The sequence below is a fragment of the Eupeodes corollae genome, chromosome 3, assembly GCF_945859685.1.
Source record: "Eupeodes corollae chromosome 3, idEupCoro1.1, whole genome shotgun sequence".
NCBI lineage: Eukaryota > Metazoa > Arthropoda > Insecta > Diptera > Syrphidae > Eupeodes > Eupeodes corollae.
Window position 1 is genome coordinate 6604811 of NC_079149.1, and position 12472 is coordinate 6617282.

The 12472-nt window shown below is 35.1% G+C and overlaps 2 protein-coding genes across 2 annotated transcripts in view; one reads left to right on the forward strand and one right to left on the reverse strand.

The window, feature by feature from the left end:
• Nucleotides 1-2625, reverse strand: part of LOC129951355 (uncharacterized) — a 46382-nt gene extending 43757 nt beyond the window's left edge. Inside the window, exon 1 of the mRNA XM_056063457.1 lies at nt 922-2625. Coding sequence (XP_055919432.1) covers nt 922-1968 — 1047 coding nt within the window. The 5' untranslated portion in view covers nt 1969-2625. The remainder of the gene's footprint in view (nt 1-921) is intronic.
• A 3060-nt stretch (nt 2626-5685) lies between these two features.
• On the forward strand, nt 5686-8536 carry LOC129950305 (T-complex protein 1 subunit epsilon). Its single transcript, XM_056062202.1, has 4 exons — nt 5686-5959; nt 6626-7607; nt 7677-7831; nt 7890-8536. The coding sequence occupies exons 1-4, from the start codon at nt 5852-5854 to the stop codon at nt 8271-8273; spliced, it is 1629 nt and encodes a 542-aa protein (XP_055918177.1). The 5' UTR covers nt 5686-5851; the 3' UTR covers nt 8274-8536.
• The last annotated feature ends 3936 nt before the right edge of the window (nt 8537-12472 follow it).

Sequence of the window (12472 nt, forward strand, 5' to 3'; positions counted from 1 at the left end):
GTACATGCATAGCGACAAAATAGGAATAAGTACAAACACATCATAACACACCGCAACAATCTTATCAGCAGAAAATTAAAATTAAACCTAAAAAAATAAAAACAATGCATTGTTATTTCATGTTAGATACTAAGAAAGAAGATAACAAAGAAAAATATAACATATTTGAATTAGAGGATATTCTGTTTTTTTAATATGATATTGGGATGTGATTTTCAGGAACCAAATACGAGTTTTTGCGGTTTTATTTTTCAAATGTTGAAAATTGTATTACATTTTTCTAGATTTCTGAAAATCTATTTATGTTCTAAGCTGGGATTTGGGAATTACAAACACCAACAAAAAAAGCACTGCCAATCAATTCAACTTAATTTGTATTGTAATGAGGCTTCGATGAAAACTTTTGGTGGTATAGATCGATTGATATAACATTACTTCTTTAATTTAAAACTATGCATTCCAAACTATGTCAAGATCCAAACAGTGCATAACGCTGGGTCAATGAGAAACCGTATAACTGATGAACGTAACTTTCAAAATATTTTTAAGTATTTACTTTTCATACCAATAACCTACAGAGTGTCATATTCAATTTTGTTCTTGAGAAAAAAGTTAAGTGTGTTCTATATTCAAAAATAAATATGCATGCTTTTTGGCTTAAACTGCTTAAATAATTTCATAAAAAAGAAGCACAGACACAAGTTTAATGTAATTCAGTTACAACCCAAAAAATTGATATTTGTTATACCGAGGAACAAGTGATTTTACGCAAAGATTCGAATATTTTTTTTTATACAAATTGAATGAGAGATAAAGATAATTTTTTCAACTAATACAAAATCATCCCTAAACTGTGTCTGTGCAAGTTTTTAAAGAAAATAATAATATAAATACAAATCAAGATTGATATTCGGCAAGCACCTGTTGTATCATCATCGCCTTCTTTTTCATAAACAGATCCTTTGGTTTGTAAAGCGTTCTCCCGCAACTGCTCACGACATCGGACTTCGGTGTTTCTTTGCTGAGAGTAACTGTTTGATTCAAAATCAAATCCTCCTTTTGTTCCTCTGATTGTAGTTGTTTCTTTACTTCGTCTTTTTCTGGTTCTGTATCCTTGGAAACATTTAGACGCCAGTTCTTTTCATCGCGCACATCGGAGAAGCTTCCGTTGAGACTGCGCCAGCTTTTACTGCTTCTATTACTGCTGCTGCTGCTGCTATTGGATTTGGAGTCGTTAAATCCTTTTTTGCTACCATCCCGTGGGTATGATCTACGAGCGTCGTTGACGACGCATTTATTTCCGGAAGATTTTCGCTGCGATTTTAGTCTGGTCGAGTCCAAATTCCTTTCATTCAGATGATCGCAACCCAATCTAGATTGAATTCTATCGCCTGGCTCGGCTTCAGACAGCGATGTGCATTCAGTTTCCACACTGGACTCGAATATGGGTTGATAAAAATTTACATCTTCCGAGAAATCGGATGTGGTGGATTCTTCGTTTGGTGCAGCATCTACACCCTCGTCCAAATCAAACGACGGCTCCGATCTTGGCTTCAATTCGAAATAGGCATCGGCCATGAATATGGACATCTTTTTTCTACCGTTTTTCATGAAGATAACATCTTCGCTCGTAGGAATTGTGGAGATAGTACGCTTCTCGTCTGGCGGCTTATCGACACTCTGTTCCAGGCCGAGTTTTCGCATCAAAGTTATTGTTTCCATTTCGGCAGATTGTTGGTCATCCCAGTCGTGTTGGGTTGGCAACTCACCGATTGGTTTGGCATTGATAATTTCGTTCATTTTTGATATGATCTTCATTTTATGTTGAGAACTCCATCGCGTGTTGGGTTCCAGGGCGTTGGGTGAGTTGCTTCCCGAATTATTATTTTCATTGTATTTACTGAAAACCAAATCATATTCAGGATTAAGGGCGAGAATTTCGTCCTCGAAAGATGAAGTTTCAGCCATTTCGTGGTGTTTGGAGCAATTAAAAAACACGTTTAGACTTGTTGATTCACGTTGAGGTCGCGTATGTAAAGTTTATAGACAAAGAGGAGAAATATGGCTGACTCTTTTTAACTAAATTATGCTAAACTTACACTGTCCTCATTTTAATTAACAATTTTAAGTTGGTTGAACGTTTTTTTTTTAATATTTGCAAAAATTTTGGCGTCACGTTCTTCGCTAATTTAACATAATTCTTGTCTGTAACTTTATAGGCAAAGGGATAAAATATGGCCGACTCTTTGACTCAATTATGCTGAATCAACACTATTCTTATTAATTAACAATTTTTAAGTTGGTTGAATGTTTTTTTTTTTAATTTTAATTAAACAATATTCTCAGGTAGAAAATTTCTTGCAATTTTTTCAAGGGTTTTAACTTTTAAACACATCGTTCTTCGGTAATTTAACAGAATTCTCCAATTTATTCAAGGGTTTTATATATAATACACTATCTTATTTAATTTTGGTGTTGACTGTTTCGTTTTCCTTGTTTAAATAATTACATTATGATTTTTGCATTTTAATTTAAACAAAAATAGAAAAGAAAAATTAAACTGAAACTGATAAAAAGCGATTGACTCGCTTGCTTGCGCTTGCTTTTTTGTTTCTTTTCTGGACACTTGCCATATAGGCTTTGTTCTATTTAATGTTCTGCCAAAAAGAGATGGGAATAAACAAAGAAATCATAAATTCACAATGGTGGTTTATTATTCATTTTCTGTTAAGGGTGTGATAGCAATTTGAAATGAGTTAAGTACTATTAACACTTAATTTCTTTAGATGGGTTTTATATTGAGATTATTCAATTCTTTTCTTAAATTTTTTTCTTAAAAACGAAGTAACTAAATTTTTTGTTTGGCACTATAATGTGTAAGACAACATTTGTATAATTGAGACTCACAGATTTATGTTGTTGTTATATCAGACGTGTTCAAGAAAATGAAATATTTGCATCCTTGAAATCCTAGATATGGATTGCTATAAGGCAACTTCACTTGATGTTATTATTTATTATGATGTTATTTATCCTTTAAGGACACTAGCTTTTCTGTTGGTAAGATGAAATAAATGAAATTAAATCATCAATTTAAATTTAAAACAATCAAAAATAGTAATTTAGTTCTTAAATTAAATAAATGCGAACAATATTACCATGAAATCAAATTTCCACTCCCGAACCACAAACAAAACTACCACTTACATTGGTTTTGTTGATTTAAACTAGAAAAATAAAATAATCAAAAAAATATGTAACTATATTTTGATAAAATAAAACTCACTTACCAGGACAAGAACAGATAATAAATGAAACATAAGTCTCAGATGACGAAATATAAATTTGAATCTTAAAAGCTGTCTATGACTAGGAAGTAACCTTCTCACACTATAAAGTTACATAAAGTTGCGTGTGTGGCTTGTTGCTCCATCTTGTTGATATTACATATCCTTAAATGAAAGCTGACTTTTACAGTTCTCAAATGCAATTCACTTTACAATTTTTGTTCAATATTTAATAGGGATTTCAGCACTTTTTCATCGATTTTTAAATTCAAAAGTCAAGTAAGATACTCAAGTAACTAAAGCAGGTTAGAAGGTTTAAATTATAATTGAACCAAGGATTAAATATTGAAGCACGATTACTCAATGTTAAGGAAGCAGCCATTATTGCACTTAAAAATATATTTTGTAGACATTTTATTTTTCTTCATTCTGCTGTATTGTAAAATGTTTTGAAGTTTCCAGGGACTAAAACTGTGGTATTATTTTTCTGAAAAAAAAGTAATTTCAAGCAATTTTATAATTGTGACACTTATTTTTGTAAATTAACAACTACTTTGAAAAAAACTAATTATAAATAAGTAAGAAGCAAACCCCGGCATTTATTAAACAATTTAGTTCCTAACAACTTAGGATGGGTGCGCACATGCAACTTTTTCGAAACCAAATAGTCCGATCGTTAATTGCCCAAACATCGCGCACATAAGCAACTCTGAAAGTAATCAACGAAATAAACCAATACACAGGAAACATTCATTCACCTTATAACTACATTTTTTTCTCCATTATTTAGTTGAATGTCCGCGCAGTTACCTATAATTACTTGTGACACAAACTAAGGAATTGGTTCGAGGTGATCGTCTAGTTTGTGTCAAAACACAAACTAAAAAGTTGATCGGATGGGTGACAGAATGGTTTCTGCATGTGCGTGGACTCTTATATAAGTCTGTAGTGCTCAGTTTAGAAACCAAACAGTTTCAAAACTAAAAGTTGCATGTGCGCACCTCGCCTTAAAGTTGCTCAGAGTCGAAGTTGCCAATGAGCAACTTAATTTAAGATTAGATTTGTCTTTATTAAAAAATGTCAATTCAAGTCAAAAATGGCTTTAGAATTTTTCCATATTAAATGTATCAGATAATTTTATTTACGCTGCAGAAAAATAAACGTAAGGGGGTATTCTGGTCTAGAAATTAAAAAAAATCGATTTTTTTTTCTTTTCATATTTTCATAGTTTAACTATTTAAGAATATGTCTACTAGAGGATTTTCCCAAATTCAAATTATTTTCGGAGAAATAAGTATTTTGCTGAGCAGCCATCCAAATCGGTTGGGCTGCAACTAATAGAACAAAAGGCATAATGGGGTACTTTAAACGCGTTTTTCTCAAAACTGTCTTTTTGAATCTGATACCCACGATTTCTCAGGTTCTGCCGAACCGATTTACTTGAAATTTTAAGAAAGTCTTCTTTAGGGACTTGTCTACGTCCGGAACTACGGCCATCCCCAAATTTTTATTTTTACTATTTTTAACAAATCGAAGAATGTTCAAAAAAATGGTAAATTTTTTGTATTTTTCTTTAGACAGCCGCCATTTTGTAAAAAAAAATGTTTGTAACTTTTCCGTAGTTCCAGACATTGCGACATTATTGTAGATTAATAATCTTTTTTAGTTTTTGATTTCAGATTTCTAGGAGAGTTAAAATCGTGGGTATGGTCACGCACCAAATTTTTGAGACGCACTACTCTATCAGCTGATAACTAACGGAATTTTTATTTTTTTTTACTTTTTTATTTTTTTTTGTATGCTTCTAATGTGAATAAATAATGTATAAAAAAATTGATGGTAAAATTGTAGCTTGCTTTTTTCTACAGCACTTCAAAAATTACATAAAATTCATGTCTCTAGACCAGAATACCCCCGTAAATATTTTGACAGTTCCATTATGAAGAATTAAATGTATCATAACATGAATACAGTTATACTACGAGTATCATAATAAGATAAGACTTCATTATTTTAAGAAAAAAAAAAAAACAATAATATAATACAAATTAATACATTTGCAAAAGCTGTTTTGAAGTTTTAATTTTTAATAAATCGTGAGATACATTTCCTGGAAATATAAATTAAATTAATCTCTTCTGAATGTGTTTTTTCCCAAAATTTTGAAAATTTGAAACATAAAATAAATGTTTCATAGTTTTTTTCCTAATCTTTTTGTTATCTATCAAATACTGGACACAAATTATGCATGAATACGTACCTTAACAATTTTCTTGGTCTATTTTGAATACACCACAACTAAAATAAATATCCCTTTGCTTGTTTCTCAGAATGCTCACCTGAATCGCTACTTTCGTTTAGTTTCTTTTATCACATGACAGTTGCTGTCAAAATTTTGACAAGCTTCCACTGCCGTTTAATTTTTTTTCGCTTGTCTCTCTTGTGAATTTTCTTGTCTCTTGTGTTCTGCCGAGTTTATTCGTTCGAGATAGATTGTTGTAAAATATCAGTGAATAAAATCCGTGAATATTTAAATAATCCTTTGTGATTTTAATTATCAAAAAATGAGTGGATTTCCGGGGACATTCGCTTTCGACGAATATGGCAGACCTTTTATAATTTTGCGTGATCAAGAGAATCAAAAACGCATAACAGGCACCGATGCAATTAAGGTGAATAATTATTCTTTACTCTATTTTTTAAATAAATATCCTACAAAGAAAAACGGTTGAAACCGATGAACATGAAAGAAAGAACCTAATTTTCAATGAAATGGACACGGAAAAAAGACTCACCTTTGTGTAAAACCCACACAAAATCATACAACAGCAAAATTTCCATCCAGATGTTTCTATTTTTGCTCCTAAAAGTAATTAAATATGTTACTTACCCTTCTCCCCCTGTGTTAATTAATTCATATGGTCTTTAATAATTTATTTAGACAATAAAATTCCCAAATTTCTTTTTTAATTTATAAAAATTGCCTTTAACAAAAGAAGCTACCTACATTTTTGTTTGCAACCAACCGGTTCGAGGTTATGTTTCATGTAGTTTAGTTTCTCTGAGTCATCTTTTTCTTTCGGTTCGATAAACACCCAAAACAACCCCCTCCCCCTCTCCGGGAGTAAACAGAAACGTCTAGAACAATCTGAAAACATGTGCTGGGTGAAGAATCTTTTCTTTCTTCTGTTTTTATTTAAGTTCTATCTGACTTCCAAAGAGACTCCCAGAAGAGTCCACAGAAGATGGATCAACTGCGTTGTAGTTTACTTCTTTATTATTCTCACATTTGATTCGATGACTTAAATTCAAAAAAAAAACTTTCTTATTCCTCTTAGACGCACATTTTGGCTGCCCGTCAAATAGCATCGACTCTGAAGACATCCCTAGGGCCCAAAGGTCTGGACAAGATCATGGTTAGTCCAGATGGTGATGTCACAGTAACCAATGACGGTGCTACGATTCTGAAGCTGATGGATGTCGAGCATGAGATTGGTAAATTGATGGTTCAGTTGAGTCAATCGCAGGACGATGAAATTGGCGATGGAACCACTGGTGTAGTAGTCTTGGCTGGAGCCTTGCTCGAACAAGCCGAGAGTCTAATCGATCGTGGAATCCATCCAATTCGTATTGCCGATGGTTTTGAATTGGCTGCGCAGTGCGCTGTCAAGCAATTGGAATCAATTGCCGAGCCTTTTCCCATCGATCCCAAGAACAAGGAACCTCTCATCCAGGTTGCGATGACAACTTTGGGCAGCAAGATTGTCAATAAGTGCCATCGACAAATGGCCGAGATGGCAGTTGATGCCGTCCTCAATGTGGCTGACATCGAAGCCAAGGACGTAAACTTCGAGTTGATCAAGATCGAGACTAAGGTCGGCGGAAGGATGGAAGATTCGATGTTGGTAAAAGGTGTTGTCGTGGACAAGACCATGAGCCACGCCCAGATGCCAAAATTATTGAAGGATGTCAAATTGGCCATCCTCACCTGTCCATTTGAACCACCAAAGCCCAAGACCAAGCATAAGTTGGATGTCACCTCAGCTGAGGACTACAAAGCGCTGAGGGCCTATGAAGCCGAGAAGTTCGCCGATATGGTGAAGAAGGTCAAAGATGCCGGAGCAACTTTAGCCATCTGTCAGTGGGGCTTCGATGATGAAGCCAATCACTTGCTTCTGCAACACAATCTGCCTGCTGTGCGTTGGGTCGGAGGACCTGAAATAGAGTTGATTGCCATTGCTACCGGTGGGCGTATTGTGCCGCGTTTCGAAGAACTCTCAGCCGAGAAACTTGGCAAGGCTGGTCTTGTCAGGGAAATGTGTAAGTTGGAATCTTTGGTACATAATTCTAGAGAAGATGTGTTTATAAGAAGTTTGTTTCTATTCATAGCATTCGGAACATCCAAGGATAAGATGTTGGTAATCGAGGAGTGCCTCAACTCAAAGGCGGTTACAATTTTCCTTCGTGGGGGCAATGAAATGATCATTGCCGAGTCCAAACGTTCCATCCACGATGCTATCTGTGTCGTTCGTTCATTAATCAAGGTAAGTTCGAGATTTGCCGGTCAAATATTAGATGCAGCTTTTAATTTTTTTAATGTAGGATTCTCGTATTGTTTATGGAGGAGGTGCCGCTGAGATCAGTTGCTCCTTGGCTGTGGCTAAGGAAGCCGATCAACTTTCAACTTTGGAGCAGTACGCTTTCCGTTCGTTTGCTATTGCCTTGGAAAACATTCCATTGGCGTTGGCCGAAAACAGCGGTCTTCATCCAATTGAGACCCTCTCCGAGTTGAAATCCCGCCAGGTTGTCGAGAAGTTACCCAGTCTGGGTGTGGATTGCATGCTGACAGGTGATTCTGACATGAAGAACCATCATGTTATCGAGTCTCTGAATTCCAAGAAACAACAGATCCTCTTGGCCACACAGCTGGTTAAGATGATCCTTAAGATCGACGATGTGCGAACAAAACAAGATAATGAGTACTAGTTTTCATATTAGACTTGTCCTGTTCTTGTTCTCATTTTTGTGTACTCTTCACTTCATTCATTAATATTGTTCAAGGCGTTTTTGTTTTTCTTATTCTCGAGGAAATAAAGAACTTGGAAAAGACCACACATAAAGCTAACAATTTTGTAATCATCTTTTGAATCAGCTCGCAAATTATTTCTCCTTTCTTTTTAAATCATTATTAAACATTCACATTAAACAGAAAAAAAGAAGAACTAATAAAAAATACTAAAATTGAAAAAGCGGTTTCTTTTTTTTTACTTTGTTGGGAATGTCATTTATGTGAAACTGGCTGACCTGTTCGACTTCGCTTTAGTTTCGTAAAGAGAGGATAACTATTCAGATGTGGCAAAAATTTAGCTTGGTAAACAATGGACGTCATCTAGATCGCACGAGCAAACAGGAATCGACTACGAATTTCCTTTAGATCACATTCTTTGTAGCGACAGTGGAGCAAGGAAAACCATGGGTGTTTTCATAAAAGTCGAGAATTTGAGTTAGAAAAATCGTCTTTTTGCTTACATTTATGAAAACACGAATTCTACTAAACGTGTTTGGAACTGCATTAAATGTTTAAGAAAATCCAAAATGGCTGCGGAAAGGTTTTTGCTTGATGTTCTTAAATTTCAAAGAGAACCGTGCGTCGTCCAAAATGGAATGTTTTCCTTTAGTCGAGAATTGGAAACTTTTGTTATTGAATGTTCCTAATCACATTAAATCCGCAGCTTCTCTTTTCTTTAAAAAAAAAGATAATTTTAATTGAAAACAAAAAAAATTATTTAAGAATTACCATTAAAAACTTTACTGTTTGTTTAACTTTTACATGCCGCTCTATTTGCAGGACTTGAAGTAAGGCAAGTTTCTGGGATCTGATTCGCCAGCTGCCAAAAAATTGCCTTAAAATTAATGCTACTTTTGTCAAAATGACAGTTGATTTTGTTTTTTTTTTTTATTCAACTGGTAGCTGAACTTTATTACTCTAAGATTTATTTATTTTGTGCACAACTTCAATTAATGCTTTCTGAAAAAAGATGTCAATTTGAAAAAAAAACAAGTCATACTTTTTTGCAATACAAAACGTAATGGACTTGTAGCTTGCCTAAGGAGTGTTTTCTAGACAATAATCTTTTTGGTAGCTTTCGTACTTTGAACTTAAAATAGAGGTTTGTGAAGTATAGTTCTAAAATTGAAATTCATGACACTTAAAAAAATAACTAGTTGCTTTGGTCAAAATGTACGTTCATAGAAAGAAGTTGACTGCAAATGAAGTCCCTTATGTGTTATGTTGTCTGACCCTACCCAACTTTCCTACGCTGATGTCGTTTATGAACATATCTATCTGGTCTAGGTGTGATTTAAGATCTAATCTGAAGATCTGGATTTTTCGGCAGATTTACCCCTCTGAATAAACACTAATTCATTTTTTTTAATGTTTAGCTGGTAATTTGACAGTTCTATAGCTCTCGTTGACACGTGCAGAAAGTTGAACTAATGCAATGAAAAAAAAAACTATTCCATTCGTGTTCCATGCGCCACAAACAAAAATTAATTTTTGAAGGAAATCTGAATTTTCGCATGGAAACCCCCATAAGTATTAGTTCAAGAGGGGTAAATTTGATGATGATATGAAGATTTAATTTTAAAATAAAAAATAGATCAATTTATTTTGCCCCATGGAATCCAAAAACGGACAATTTGTGTTTTGACAGATCTAAATCTAGAATAAATTGATTTATTTTACTTATGGAAAACTCAATAGATTTGAAAAGTATTTTGGTACGGAAATGATAAGACATGTTTGGCCAGGCCTGTATCAGGATAATTGGAGGGTTTTATTGAAGAACCGGAAGTCTGCTTTTGAGTTTTGACGTCAATGATCATAGTAATTATAACAGTTTGAGGTTATAGTGAATAAAATTTCCCTAAATATCGCGGAAAGATCACTGCGAATGTTTAGATGTAGTCTTAAGAAGGTAAATTTCGTTCGTGGAAACATCATAGTGGAACCGCAGTATATAAAGGGCCACTTCTGCAGACTGTATAACGGTGACGACGATCTGAATTCCGCTGTCAGGCAGGATAATCTATTCAACATAGACGACGAAAGCCAACAATCCCGTCCTCCCGACTTAGACGAAGTAAAGATTGACATATCTAAGCTGAAGTCTTATAAAGCCGCTGGAGCAGATGGAGATAAGTTGGTTAGAAGCATGCACCATGTTATCTGTGAGATATTGTCAGAAGAAAGCATGTCCGATGAATGGAACCTCAGTATTGTTTGCCCGATCCTGAAAAAAGGAGACCCTCTAAACTGCACCAACTATAGAGGAATCAGTCTATTTAACATCGCCTTTAAAATAATAAAGGTTGGAAACAACTTAACAGAACCTCTCGATGTCAAAAAAGGTTTTAGACAAGTTGATGCACTGCCATGTGATTTTTTTAACATCGTGCTTGAAAGAATAGTGCAGGGCTCTCACGTCAACACTAGAAGCACTATCTTTCAAAAGTCTGTCCAATTACTAGCATATGCTGATGACATTGACACAATCGCCAGAGAGGCAGAAACGGCAAAAATGGGTTTAACGGTTAATGAGGGCAAAACAAAGTAATGCTGTCGTCAAGAAAGGACATACAACACCGACATCTTGGTTAAAATGTCACCATCGACTGGCATAACTTTGAGGTAGTCAAGGACTTCGTCTACCTAGGCTCCGCTGTAAACGCAGAAAAAGACACCAGCTCTGAGATCAAACGCTGAATAACTTTTGCTAACCGCTGATTCTTTGGACTAAGAAAGCAATTGAGTGGTAAAGTCCTCTCTCGAGGGACCAAAGTGTAGCTATATAAGACCCTTATCATCCCCGTCCTGCTATACGGTGCAGAAGCTTGGACTATGACAAAAGCGGATGAAAGCATTTTGGGTCGGTTCGAGGGAAAAGTTCTTCGTTCGATCTACGGTCCCATATGCATTGAAGGGGAGTGGAGGAGAAGATGGAACGACGAGGTGTACAGCGACGTAGACTTAGCCAGAAGAGTAATAGTCCAACGACTAAGATGGCTGTGTCACGTAGAGCGCATGAAAACCAATGCTCTGGCCTGGAAAGTCTTCGAATCCACACCCACAGGACAGCACAGTAGAGGAAGACCGCGCATCAGGTGGCGCGCACAAGTGGAAAGTGACCTCACCCAACTTGGAGCGTGAAACTGGATACATCTAGGTAGGGACCGAGCTAGATGGAGAAGTTTGTTGGGTGAGGCCCTAGTTCACACGGGACTGTAGCGCCACCTTAAGTAAGTAAATGAATTAAGATACGTTAATTCACAATAACGAGGGGTCAGTTGAAAAGAACAATTGTGAAGAAAAAATGTCTGAATAATATGAATTTTGAAATAAATGTATGGTTTATCGCGCTGCATGACAAGTTGCTCAAAACACTATTCAAGCAACCTACAAGTCCTTTAGGATTTCCATTTTGTATTGCAAAGAAATAAGTAATATTTCTCTTCCAATTTGTCAAAGAAACTTCTCACACCAAAAATTAAATGGAATGGAGTGCAGAAACTAAATTAATACACGAGTAATAAAGATCAGCTGTCATTTTGACGCAAGAAGACTTGACTTGATAGTTGGAAAGAATTGACAATTTCCAAATTTTTCTAGCAGACCAATCAGATACCAAAAACTTGACTCACTTTCAAATTGTCTGAACCTGCCCAATGCGAAACCTGAACAGAAATGTCAACAAAATTTGACATACTCATCTGTCAAACCATAGACAAAAGCGATCAAAACATACTATGCAGCTTAGAAAAAACACCCTATATTAAATTTTTTACAACGAAAATATGTGATGCTAATTCTTTTCGAGATTTGCAAAGTTTTTCTGATAACTATGCACTTCGCGATGTGGCTTTTTTATCTAGCGATTTTCTTATCCGAAAAACAAGAGTGTTACTTATGCTATGCAAGAGCCTTGTATGACACAATAATCCTTTTATAGGTACAAAAATTATAATAATAATAATAACCCTCGAAATCCACTTAACCATGAACCCAAATACTTAAAATCATGTATTATTTTTCAAAATCGTCAACAAGTGGCTTGGAAGTTTGATACATAACTTTGCATCAGTTGGAATATAATTTAAAACCCTACCAAACAAAGAAATCCATT